This window comes from Vicia villosa, unplaced genomic scaffold (assembly GCF_029867415.1).
Source record: "Vicia villosa cultivar HV-30 ecotype Madison, WI unplaced genomic scaffold, Vvil1.0 ctg.005975F_1_1, whole genome shotgun sequence".
NCBI classification, from domain to species: domain Eukaryota; kingdom Viridiplantae; phylum Streptophyta; class Magnoliopsida; order Fabales; family Fabaceae; genus Vicia; species Vicia villosa.
In genome coordinates this window covers 10,069-24,109 of record NW_026706705.1, presented here as the reverse complement: position 1 = coordinate 24,109, position 14,041 = coordinate 10,069, and the positions used below count along the sequence as shown (strand labels likewise).

Genomic DNA, 14,041 nt, shown 5'->3' with positions numbered 1-14,041 from the left:
GGAGAAACTTTCCCAATAATCATTAGCAGCACAAACACATTTAGACACAGAGAAGGTTCCTGTAGAGTACTACAGATATGTAGGGTGTTTAAACACTTCCCTATGTATAACCGACCTCCCGGACTCCAGAATTTCTAGTCTAGGTGAATCCCCACACTTAGCAAACTCCTAGGGTTTAGTTGAGATCTTTTTTCCCCTTTCCTACTCGTAGGACAAATAAGAAAGTTCGTGTGATATCGTACGAAGAACTGAAATAAAATTCATCCCACCACGGGCGTATTCTCCTTCCAAATTTCGCGTGAAGGGTCTAGCGTGCCGTCCTCCCAAGTGAAACGGGGAGGTAAAAAACGACAACCACAGTAGGCTGCCACTCAAAGTAACCAAGCTTCGAGGGAAATGAGTCAAGCAAGGGAAGTGTATGTTTGAATCACCAACTTTCATTCAATTTTAAATGTTATGTCATTTACCTTTCTGTCGAAGTCCTAATACTTTTTGCCATTTTTATCTTTTTTTCTTTGCAAAGTCTTTTGAATGTTTACGTTTAGGAAACAAACTGATTCGACGCCGTGTGGAACCTGTTTGCAATATATCACATTTCTAAAACTCTTGGTAAAACACTTTGGAAAAACTGAAGCATTGTCCTGAGATTTCTTAGTCGATCTCGCAAAGTAACCTTTAAAAAGAGACTAGCGTTGTTTACCAATTTATAAGGTAAACCAATTGGCACGCCCATTGGGACAGTGCTAATAAGTTCAAAACTTGTTTTATCAAGTGTTCTCTTATGTATGTAGTTATGTATGCGTGGATTTAAGGAGTGGGAAATAATTGTCTGAAATGTCACGATCTAGCGCGGACACTAACACTTCTAATCCTGCATATACACACAGTACTACACCAAATATGGATGTCATACCGATGGCAGCCACGACACAAAGTGCGACGGTTTTGTCTTTAGTAAGGAATTCCGTCACTACTGGTTCGACGACACCGATCACGAAAGGACCAGGACATGGAGGGTCTCTTTTTAATCCTACTCGATCATTATTTCAAGTAGGTTCGGTGCCTCTTGGACCATGTCAATATGTTATGCCCCAAACAATATAGACTGGCCTCCAATCAAACATATCAACATACACTGACAATGTGATGGCGATGGGCCATTAGGGTAGTTATCTGAATATGCCTTCTACGAATGTAGGTATGAGTGGCCGAATAGGTGGAGTAAGCTACATTCGACAGTCGACGACGTCTCTGAATACTACTTTAGTAATGGAGTTAAGACAATAAGTGAATGAGAGTAATCTAGAGTTAGTGCATAATTCGACTCAACAAATGAGAGTCATATTCAATCCTATGGTCAACCAGATAGGTAGAATGATGGAAGCGTTTAGCGTCTTACCTGTCCAGATTCGCCGGCGACCCATAAGGTTGAACGTTGTGCAAGTCGATCCATCGGAGGAGGAATTACCACAAATAAACCAAGAGTGTCCTGCTAGATTTCTAGGGATTAAGCTTATTCCTCATGAGGAAGAAGAGTTTGTTGATCAATATGATCCTACACCAATGTTAGTTTGAAGGACACAACACGTGTAACACCCCGATTTCTATTTATTAGTTATGTTAGTAGCTATTTATTTTATTTATTAATTATATGATATAGTAATTAATTAATTGTGTGATTTTGTGAACATATGTGTTATATATGTGTTGGGTTATTGGGTGAGAATAATATAAATGAGTAATTGGGCCTAATAATGTTAGTAAGAATAAACTTGGGGGTATGAGTTAGTAAGCCTATTAAGAGAATTATGTAGTAAAGGTTTTAGTCAAAACAAGAGAAAATAGAAAATTAGAAAGAGAAATGAAGAATAAAGGAAAAGAGGAGAAAGAAGAGAAAATAGAAGAGGGGAAGAGGAAACCCTATAAGAGAACTTCATCTAAGGTAAGGGTGGGTTTTAATTTGATTATGGGATTATATAATGTATGTAATGGGTAGAATACATGATTTAGGGATTTAGAGTTTAGTTTCTAGGTTTTTGACATGTTTAAGTCTTGAATGAAAAATCATGAAATTGATGTTCGAATCATGTTTTAATGTTTGCAATTGAATCTACATGTTAGATATAGGTTATAACGCCTTAAATCACATCAAATTTGATGTTAAAATGTATTTTGAAAGAGGAAACCGCACATGAAATCATTCTGTCTGCACATAATTTTTTGTAGATCGTAGAGTTCGCTTAGCGAAGTAGTCTGGGAGCATGATTTTTGTAAAACTTTAAAAATTCATAACTTTTGAATCATAACCTTGTTTGAGTCCCTATTTGAAGCGTTAGAAAGCTGGCGAGACATTATTTTCAAGAAAAATAGTTTTGTTGGCAGTAGATGATTTATTCATTATGTGGTATTGTAAAATGACATGTGTGTGTGTGTGTGTGTATGTTGAGAATTGATATTGGTTGAGATTAATTGTTGAACTTTGTTTGCTACATGTTGATTGTGATGTGTTGGATTGGTGAATGGTAGGAATATGTTTCATATGTGATTGATGACATGATATATGTATGTTTGTGCAAAATGGTGAGATAATTCATATGTGATGAATGGTGTGATATATGCTTGTATAATTAATATTTGGAGATGATCTTAATTGCATATAATTGTTGATCTTTGCACATGCATCATTTGATGTGAAGATGCAATGTTCGTTAGTTTCGTGGAAACTAGTGACTTGTGCCAAATCTTGGAGATGGATTTGAAGCTTAGGGGACGAGCTTATTTTTGTGGTTATCTGTCTGAGAGATGGACCCGGCAGGATCAATAAGGATAACAATTGGTACCACATGCATATTGCATTGAGTTGCATTGGAGTCACATGTGTCGATGTGAAATGTTGTGTTGGTGTGCATTATGTGTTATTGATGTGAAGATTACATTAGTGGTATTTGTGATTGATTATCTTTGATTCTTGGATTATTGAGCAATGTTGTATATGTGAATTGTATTGGAATGTGTTGAATACATGAATATGTGAAGTGTGATGAATTCAATTGTTGTATGTATGTTATGCCTTACTTATTATTATTATATATTTCTATAATGATATGAATTCCCACCCTTCTGTTGAAATGATGTTTTATACGACATCGCTCAGGTACCGAGGAGTAGTGGCGTTTTTCTTGCAAGGATTCATCGTGGAGCTAGTTCCTCGTTTATCATTATTCTAGGTAGTGAGTCATGTTGTGGTTATGTAACACAGGAAAACGTTTGAACTCATGTTTGTTTGAGAGATGTTTTATTATACTCTCTTTTATATTATTGTGTATTGAGATAACGTGATGATTGGCCTTTGATGCATAATATTTTTACATTGGTGATATTCGTTATGAATTCCAACAAAGGATATATAGTTCTAAGGGTGGACAAAGATCTTCTATATGAAATCCAACAAAGGAGATGTTTCCCCAAGAGGCGGAACAAATTTTCGCTATGAAGTTCAGCAAAAGAGACGCTTTCGCGAGGGACGGCAAGATTCTTCTCTATGAAGTCTAGTAAAAGACATGTTGCCTTGAGGGACGAGAAGAATCTTCGCTATGAAGTCCAACAAAGGAGATGTAGCCCTGAGGGGCGGCAAGAATCTTCGCTATAAAGTCCACCATATAACATTTTCAGTAAAGACCCCTTAATAATTATTTAGAGGTACATAGACATAATGTTTAATTGAGAATTAAAAATAATTAGTATCTAATACGAAGAGCATTCAAGGTTTTGGGTAAAAACGTCCATTCCAAAAGTAATTTTCTTAGAATCAGTTTTTTAAATATTAAAAACATTTAAATTCTTTTTTTATAAATTAAAAAAATTAATTTTGACACCGTATAATATAAATATACATTATTGATGATTTTTAAACATAGTCAAAATTACAATATTTTAAAAAATATATCTTCAAAATAATTTTTATAAAAAAATATTGTAAACATCTTCAAGTTTAAGTGATTTTTGAAATTTTGATATTAAAAAATTCTAATAAAAGAATGAAATAACTTAAATAAGATTTTTTTTAAAACAATTGAAACCAATTTTTTATTTGAAGCTATTTTAAATAAATATTTTTAAAAAAAGTTCATTAAAAATATTTAACACTAGAATATTTCTTTTAAAAAAACTGATATAAACTTACTATGATTCTTATCAAATAATTAAAACCAAACATTAACACCCTGTTTGGTATATTCTTCACTCTCAACTATTTATTATACTCAAGTGTCATGAATCTAAGACATTGCTCAAGAAATTCATATTATTAGTCCATATGAAAGCTGAGCTCTGGTGATCAAAAAAAATTATATATGAGAGCTGAGCTCAGATAATTTGTTGTTGGAGTTGGTGGGAGTATTCTTTACTCACGTCAATAAATTTTGCTTATAAAAAAAGACCAATGTGATGAGTAGATCTTTAATTAAACATTCAAAATAATTAAACATTCACTCTTAGACAAATACAAGTCATTATGACTATTTCATACCACATAATTCCTTCATGGTTTTTACATAATAGGAAAAGATACACATGAAATTATTCATGAACACAACATGTGCTTTAATATAAAGTACAAATAAACCCCAACAGAAACACCATCAAATAACTTAAAACATATTTTAACAAACACATTCAATTCTTAGATTTCATGAACTTTTTAGGTAGTTATGGCTTAGGCACACTTGGAACAGTAGGCAACTATGGATCAGAACTTTTTAAGGTGGTTGTGCTGGAAGTGCGGGTTGAGCAGGTTCTGCTGGAAGTGCAGGTAGAGCAGGGAGTGCTGGAAGTGCAGGTTGAGCAGGTTCTGCTGGAAGTGCAGGTAGAGCAGGTAGTGCTGGAAGTGCAGGTTTAGCAGGGAGTGCTGGAAGTGCAGGTTCAGCAGGGAGTGCTGGCAATTCAACTTTGGAAACTTCATGCATGTTTAGAAGGTTACGTACACCTTCAACATTTGCCAATGATGAAAATGTTATGAGTAGAAGAAGTGGTATCATGAATGATAAAACATTGATGGAAGCCATTTTTTTGAAACTAGAAAGCTTAGTATTATAGTTTTGGTGTGTTTGAGGTAATGGTTTATGTGTATTGTGGCTTTTTATAGACAAAGTTATGTGGTTTAATAATTTTGTTTGATTAGTTTAATCTCTTACGTATGCATTCATGTATATTTGATGGAATATAGGTATGTTTGTTTTAGTTTTTTTTTTTTTAAATAATTTTTATAATATTACTTAATTTTGTGTAAAATTTTTTTACAATTTTTTGCTTTTATAAATGCCTCAAATGAAATATTGATTTGAACAGTTATTCTTAAAATATGATTTTGAGTAAATTTTAATTTTCAATAATGTATTCTTAAAATAAGTTGTTTTCGGTTTCTTGTTTGAAACGGGTGGCGGTGGCTAGTATGGGTGGATGGGTTGATGGTGTGTGGAAGTTGGGGAATTTTGGAGTGGCATTGTGTGTAGATACCGATCCGATGGTGTTGGCGGAGTACGTCATGCTTCATCTCTTGTTGGTAGGCCGAAATGTTAATATGGAGGGTAGAGACAAGGTCGCGTGGTGTGGTTCGTCGGGAGGTTTGTTTTCCGTTGCTTCTTGCTATGATTTATTGGCCGTTTATCGTTATCCTCATGGTCCTCCCAATAGATATGATGTTGCTTTGGATTTAATTTGGAAGGTTCAAGTGCCGTACAAAATAAAGGCATTTGGATGGAGGCTTTTTGTTAATAGGCTTCCAACAAAGGATTTATTATTGGTTAGGGGTGTTTCTTTGTCGATGGAGAATATAATGTGTGTTTTTTGTGGTATTATTCCGGAAAGTTGTGATCATTCTTTTTTCAAGTGCGAGAAGGCGAAGATGGTTTGGAGAGAGATAGCGGTTTGGGTTGGAAAACCGGTGGGTGGTTTGGAAGAAGATTGTTTACCGAGTTTCATGGATTGGTACCTCTTTTGTAAAAAAAAGAAAGTTAAAGAGGGAAAATGTGGTGTGATTTGGTTAGCTATTTTGTGGATATTTTGGTTAACTAGGAACGGATTTTGCTTCCGCAATGAAGGTTGAGTTGTTGATAATACGGTTTGGAATATCAAGTCTTTGTTATGGAAGTGATCGTTTTTTGGAGAAATTACGCACCCAATATATAGTCTCTATGAGTTTACAAAAGATCCATTGTATTTCCTCTCATAACTATATTTGGTTTGTAATTTCTTTTCGGCGGACTTTTTTTGTTTATGTTCCGCCTTTCATGTAATCAGGTTTTGAGAACCCTTAGTTCTTCTATTAATTCCATCTTGCTTACACAAAAAAAAAATAGTGTTTTATTTTAGAAAAAATAATATAAAAGTTTTTGTAATATTTTAAAAAACGATTTTGAAAAGTTTATTTTCAAAATTACAAAAACAAAATCATTTTTTTAAAGCTGAAACAAAGCCTATATATTTGAATATATTTTAGGCATGAGTACCTATGATAAAATTTAGATTTTACTATTTATATAATTTTATTATTTCGATAATTTTTAATTATTAATGTATATACCCTTAATTTTTATAATATTTTTTCATATTAATATTAATTAAAAACTTAAATTAATATTTAATTTATAATAAATTCTTTCTCTAGTCACTAGTTTAAGAAAATTCTAATTTTTAAATTTATAATATAATTAATGTATTTGATTGATCATTCAATAAGTTAAAACATTATTTTTTTTTGTAAATTAAAAATTGGAGGGAGTAATACATTAATATGTGAGTTAAAATTGTAAAATCTAATACTCTATAAAATTTCTAAAAGTCAGATCATTAAGAAAATTGAATTATTTTAAGATAACGTGACACTGCAAACTTTCCTTAAAATACCAAAGTTTGGCTGACCATTGAGTACTCAAAGTTAAAATGTCTCTTTCATTCATCCCTTCTAATAATAGATTTAAATATGTTGGCATAATAATAATAATAATAATAATAATAATAATAATAATAATAATAATAATAATAATAATAATAATAATAATAATAATAATAATAATAATAATAATAATAATAATAATAATAATAATAATAATAATAATAATAATAATAATAATAATAATAATAATAATAATAATAATAATAATAATAATAATAATAATAATAATAATAATAATAATAATAATAATAATAATAATAATAATAATAATAATAATAATAATAATAATAATAATAATAATAATAATAATAATAATAATAATAATAATAATAATAATAATAATAATAATAATAATAATAATAATAATAATAATAATAATAATAATAATAATAATAATAATAATAATAATAATAATAATAATAATAATAATAATAATAATAATAATAATAATAATAATAATAATAATAATAATAATAATAATAATAATAATAATAATAATAATAATAATAATAATAATAATAATAATAATAATAATAATAATAATAATAATAATAATAATAATAATAATAATAATAATAATAATAATAATAATAATAATAATAATAATAATAATAATAATAATAATAATAATAATAATAATAATAATAATAATAATAATAATAATAATAATAATAATAATAATAATAATAATAATAATAATAATAATAATAATAATAATAATAATAATAATAATAATAATAATAATAATAATAATAATAATAATAATAATAATAATAATAATAATAATAATAATAATAATAATAATAATAATAATAATAATAATAATAATAATAATAATAATAATAATAATAATAATAATAATAATAATAATAATAATAATAATAATAATAATAATAATAATAATAATAATAATAATAATAATAATAATAATAATAATAATAATAATAATAATAATAATAATAATAATAATAATAATAATAATAATAATAATAATAATAATAATAATAATAATAATAATGGATTAGAGATCAATTGACTTTATGAGTAATTCTGCATAGAACTATTTATTTAATAATTTATTATAAAAATTAAGATTTACTAATTAGACTATTGTTGATTTAAAGGTTTTTATAAAGGTATCAATTTTATAACTTTGGTAAAATAATACAAGAGGTCCTTAAATTTTTTTTTGTCCTTTTAGTTTTTTTTAATAATTTGGTCCTTTAAGTTACCAAATGTATGCATCGTTACCATTTTTAATAAATTCATTTTAAAAATAAATATGTGGCACTAACCCTAATTTCAGATTTTATTTTCGGCCACCATCTTCTTCAATCGTTTCTGCTCGTGAACCAGCCTCAGGTATCTCTCGCCTCCCAACCTCTTTCCATGTTCTTAAACGTTCTAGTCACAGTTCTTTATGTTATTCTCTTTCTAGATCTCAACTCTGCACACTAATATACGCTCTAAATCTTTCGATACATTGGTTATTTCAATTTTGTTTACAAATTTCTAAACTAATTTAAATATGTTAGCCTGTATGAGATCTTCACATCAACCAAACGAGGATCTATTCAAGGTGAGGTCTTCACAACAATATCCTCAAGATGATCTATTCTAGGTTAAGTCTTATAATGTCTTCTTTTCAAAATAAAACGTAGTTGTGGAAAAATTCCTTCCAACTCAAGTAATGCATAACATAACAAGTTTAACTCTCGCAACATCAACATCAAAGTAAATAACAAGAAAACATAATCATTCGCCCGCCGAGTGTTACATATCAGAGCAACAAAAATTTAAATAATCGCATAAACAACGGGAAAGAAGAACAACTTCAACGTCAGCCTTTACCTTCCAAACAATTACTCGTTTATCTGCTCGTTTATACTCCACAGGAGCACAAATACCACAACAAAACAAAAGGGATGGGAATTCACTTCAATTAATTAAATGGTATAAGCTGCAAGATAGAATGCAAACATCTACACCTAATCCACATCAGTCACATAATCATATTCTCACATCCAACTCCACACCATACATAATAATAATCAGGCAAAAAACTCATTTATCCAATTTTTCATGTACTGGCCATTACCTTTAAACCTATATTAAGCATTATTTCTCTTATTTTCCACTTTTGACCCAAATTTTCTATTTTCTCATTTTAATTAAATAAATCAATTAAACTACTATTATTTTAAGGGTTAAATGGCTTTAACCCCCCTGCAATAGTAGCGAGATTTGATTTCCCCCCTATTAAAATTTTTTTTTGTCTTGGCCCCTTAACAAAAAAAGATTCCACAATAGAAAACCTTGTGGAGCCAGATTCTTTGAATATTGCATACATGGAAAAAATGTACATGGTGATGTGGCATTGGGTGACACGGTGGCACATTGAATTTTATAATTAGGGCAGATAGCAGGAAATCCCCAAATGTTAGGTTTTTAATCCACGCTTCTTCCAGCTTTGTTCCTCCATATCACCATCTTCTCCACGACTCTATAACCATTGCACCATCTTCTTCACGCTTCTTCCTCCATTGTTCCTCCATTGCATCATCTTCTCCGTACAAAATGGCATCTAACAAAAGTGTCGTTAGCTGCAACTCATACATTTCGAAGGTTCCTACATGTGGATGTAGTCGTCCTATGAAGATGTGGGTAGCTAACACCATCAAAAATCGCAACCGGAAATTTTGGAAATGCAGGAATGCAGGGGTAAGTCGTATTGTATAAGTCGTATGTATTGTCGTTGCTGGGTTTAAGTCGTATTTTGGAACCGGAAATTTTTGGTTATTTGAGGTTTGTCTCCTATGTGTAATGAATGTTGGGTTTAAGTCGTATTGTATTGTCGTTGCAGATGGACAATAGTTGTGAGCTTTTTGTTTGGGATGATGAAATCACACCTTCAGAACAGGTATGCAAACAATGTGAGTTGGCAAAAATGAAGAATGAGTTGGTAGAAGCAATTCTGGAAAAAATCAAGTTGAAGCAGGCTCTTTTGAAGAGAAGAATTTCCCAACTGAAAGTGGCATTGGTGATGTCTTGGATTGTAATCGGTGTAATGTACACTTATATGTAATGTAATGTGTGTTGTTCCAAATGATGTGTAATGATGTGTAACTGATGTGTAATGATGTGTTTGTTCAATTAATGATAAAAAAGTCTTATATTTTGGTGAAAAGTTTGGTTTATAATTAAGCATATCAGTTGAATTATGTTCTAATTACATAACAAAATAACCATTGTTCCAACATCAACCAAATTCATATTTCAGCACAACCAAAAAACATAACCATTGTACCAATATAAAACATAAGTAAATAAAAATGTTCACTAGCTAATTACATAACTAGGACATAGCAGCAGTTAATAACTTAAAACTTCTTCTTTAATTTCTTCTTTCCACGCTTTGAGTCACCATCATTCTCTTCATCAGTTAAAGACAATGGCTGATCTGGATTAGCACCTGGCCCTATGATTGGTTTCTTAAACCAGAACAATTTATGTCTTTCACTTGTCCTCGTTTTGATATGCTTCTTAGGTGACATTTTTTTCTTACATTTCCTTTGTGCATTGCCATTCACAGAAGAACATTGGGTAGAGTTAATTTCTGGAAGGCTTGATAGCAGTTCATCAGTGATGTCTCCAAAAAAATCAGTGTTTACTTGTGTTGATCCATTCTCTGCAGGGTCTTATGCATGTTCAATTTGTGCTTCAACTTGGCCTTCAGCTTGCCCTATCACTTGCCCTTCAGTCTGCCCTTCAGCTTGCCCTTGAGTTTGAACTTCAGATAGCCCTTGAGTTTGAACTTCAGTTGTACCAGATTGAACTTCCACTTTCATTTTCCTCTTCATCAGTCAAAAACAGAATTTGTTAATTCAACATACATGTTAACAATGCACTTTGTAATGTTAAGAATAGTAGACATACCTTTCTCTTTAGTGCATTAGGATCTTGAGTTGTGCTTTTGCAAGTTTGAGCATTGTGACCAAACTTGTCACATTTAGTACACCTATAAGACACACCTGGAAATCTCCTCCTCCTTGCACCATCTTCTCCACACTCTCTGATCCTTAATTTTTTAGGCCTGCCAGGACCTCTCTTGTACATAGGGGGAATTATTGGATCAGATTGTACTTCAGGCCACATTTCTTCACCATTTATTGGACTTATAGAAAAACTATAACATATGGCATACTTATCCCTACAGTAACAATGGTCTACAAAATCTTCTGGATTTTGTTGTCTGAAACCTAGAGCAGCAATAGCATGTCTACAAGGGATACCAACCAACTCCCAGAAATTACAACTACAAGATCTCTTAGAAATGTCAACTACAAACTTCTGACCATTATAGGAATGATTCACCTCAAAAGTCGCATCCATTGCCCAGGTGGGCAGCCAATGTCCACTAAGCATGACCTCTTTATCAAGCCTTTTCCTAGGAATTGGCATTACTTTATGAGGCCATTTTTTCAGCTTGAGGGATGAGGCAGGACACATATTCATCAAATACTTCCTAATCCACTCACACATTGTCAAAATAGGTTTGTCTCTAACACTTAAAATGGTAGCATTAAAAGATTCAGAAATATTGTTCATCAGAACATCACACTTAGGATAAAAGGAGAAAGCATACTTACACCAGGCCTTCGGAGGAACACCCATTAACCATGTCCAGGCATTAGGATCTACCAACTTTAATTCGTTCATCTTCTGAAGCCAACCTTGGTAGTATGTGGATTTTGCAGCTTCCATCATGAGATCTCTAATTAGGGCACCTCCTCCAATTTTTTTTTTTAAATTAGCATATAAATTCCTTAAGCAAACTATGTGCTCAATCCTTTCAAACATCTCTTCAAACACTGCAACAAGACCCTGAAATTTTGCAACCATTAGTCACACAAAAAATCTGTTACAGACCCACATCATTCATCAAATAATGCAACAAGTAATTGTAACTTAAATCATTAACACATACCTTTTGTTGGTCTGATATAAATACATACCTCTTACTAAGGCCCACATCATTCATCAACAGTTCCAAAAACCATTTCCAGCTTTCTTTTGTTTCAGTCTCAACCACCTCTAAAGCAAGTGGAAAATACTGATCATTAGGGTCCCTCCCTACAACAATTAGCAACTGACCACCATACTTGGTTTTTAAGTGGCAGCCATCCACACCAACAAAATGCCTACAACCATTTATAAACCCCTTTTTACATCCTTCAAAGCAGAAATAAAAATAACCAAATCTTGGTGGGATTGTTGGATTTGGCCTTTCAACAGTGATTGCAGTGTGTTTCCAGTGTTGGCTCTATGCAATTCTGCAGCATAACGCCTTAATATTGCATACTGCCTATCAGCATCTCCCTCCAACATCTTCTTGGCTATGAGTTTTTCTTTCCACGCCCTAGCCACAGTAATTCCAACTGAGTAATTTTGCCTCAGATCTTGTATAATATCAGTGATTCTAACATCCTGTGAGCTTTGCATCTTCTTCAAAACCGCCTTAGCCACCCACCTTGAATTTGCAGATTTGTTGTCTAAAACCCTAACAAAAGTCCTCTTATGGCCCACTTTGGAGCAAAGCATTAAAAACCCACAATTGGCCTTGCACACTACCCTTACCCTATCACTTTCATTTTTGGTAAAAGTTATTTCTCTCCCATTTAATACTGACCATTCACGTATGGCATATCTAAATTCATCTAGGGAGTTGAATTGCATACCCCACTGAAATTTAAAATCCTTATTTAAATGGTCCTTTCTAAACTTTTCAAATTTTTGGACTTTTCCCTTCTCACTATCTGACAAATCTGGATCTGAACTTTCCAACTCATCACTAATATACTCATCTTCCTCACACTTTTTCTCTTTAGGCTCACTAATAAACTCAAGACCTTTTGGGGTCTCCTTCATTGGTAAACCTATATCAATCCCTTCAAAACCATCAAGAATTGCAGTGGCCCTCTCATCTTCACTGTCACCTAAACCTTCATCACTTCCTTCCATATCAACAACCTCATTGACACACCTAGGAGAAGTAACTGATGCTCCCAAATCATCAACATCATGCTCTATGAAAAGTTCCCCATCTATTCGATTAGCACAACTATATGGAACAAAGTCATAACAATCGTCATCCTTTCTAATCTGAAAATAATCTTCACATATTTCACGAATTAGAGTCCAGATTCTATATGTCCCTTCCCGGTACCCCAATCCATCACCAACCTATGTATATTATTCATTGTAAACTCTTCTAAACAGAGTTCCGAAACTAACGACGACACACCCCCTCTGTAAATCTTATCACCGTTGTTCAGAAGCACAAACTCACCACCATATTGGATTACAGCATTGAACATATCATTTGACTGAAATCATATGAAAATACATTAAAAACCCAACTTTAACCCTAATCATCACGGAAGGTACCATAACATAGCTAAACATACCTGATCACCGTGAACGGATGTTCCATCTTCTTTGTGCTTCTCTGCATCCTTCTTCATTTTCTTCCCTTGCTTGGACTTTGACAACTTTTCTGATGGCTTTGATGGTGGCGACACCTTCTTGGAAGCACGCTTCTTCTTCCCCATTGCAACTTTTTCAGGATGAAGAACCCTAACTTTCTAAGGGGGGATTTAAGATTTGCCCCAATTGTAAAATTCAATGTGCCAGCGTGTCACCCAATGCCATATCACCATGTACATTCTGTCCACGTATGCAATATTCAAAGAATCTGGCTCCATAAGGTTTTCCATTGTGGAATCTTTTTTTGTTAAGGGGCCAAGACAACATTTTTTTAATAGGGGGAAAATTAAATCTCGCTACTATTGCAGGGGGTGAAAGCCATTTAACCCTTATTTTAATAATTAAAATAATTCTAAATTAATTCTGTTAACCTCTAACTCTCTCTCTCCACACTCCCCGCCTCAAGGACACACATCCCTAAGCTTCATATTAATTTAATTACAACAACACAATAATTAAATAAATCACATAAAAGTAACAAATAAATCAATTAAAATAATTTAATCAAAATTTGGGTTTTACATGACCCTTAAGAATAATTTT

General features: G+C 32.0%; 2 protein-coding genes across 2 annotated transcripts; one reads left to right on the top strand and one right to left on the bottom strand.

Annotated features, from left to right (window-relative positions):
• Positions 1 to 9,529: 9,529 nt before the first annotated feature.
• On the top strand, positions 9,530 to 10,037 carry LOC131642869 (uncharacterized). The gene is made up of 2 exons (XM_058913036.1): positions 9,530 to 9,673; positions 9,816 to 10,037. The coding sequence occupies exons 1-2, from the start codon at positions 9,530 to 9,532 to the stop codon at positions 10,035 to 10,037; spliced, it is 366 nt and encodes a 121-aa protein (XP_058769019.1).
• Positions 10,038 to 10,650: 613 nt separating this feature from the next.
• LOC131642868 (uncharacterized) lies at positions 10,651 to 13,563 on the bottom strand. The gene is made up of 6 exons (XM_058913035.1): positions 13,420 to 13,563; positions 13,196 to 13,338; positions 12,172 to 13,073; positions 11,940 to 12,085; positions 10,889 to 11,836; positions 10,651 to 10,806 (listed from the first exon to the last, which is right to left on the bottom strand). The coding sequence occupies exons 1-6, from the start codon at positions 13,561 to 13,563 to the stop codon at positions 10,651 to 10,653; spliced, it is 2,439 nt and encodes an 812-aa protein (XP_058769018.1).
• Positions 13,564 to 14,041: the final 478 nt, after the last annotated feature.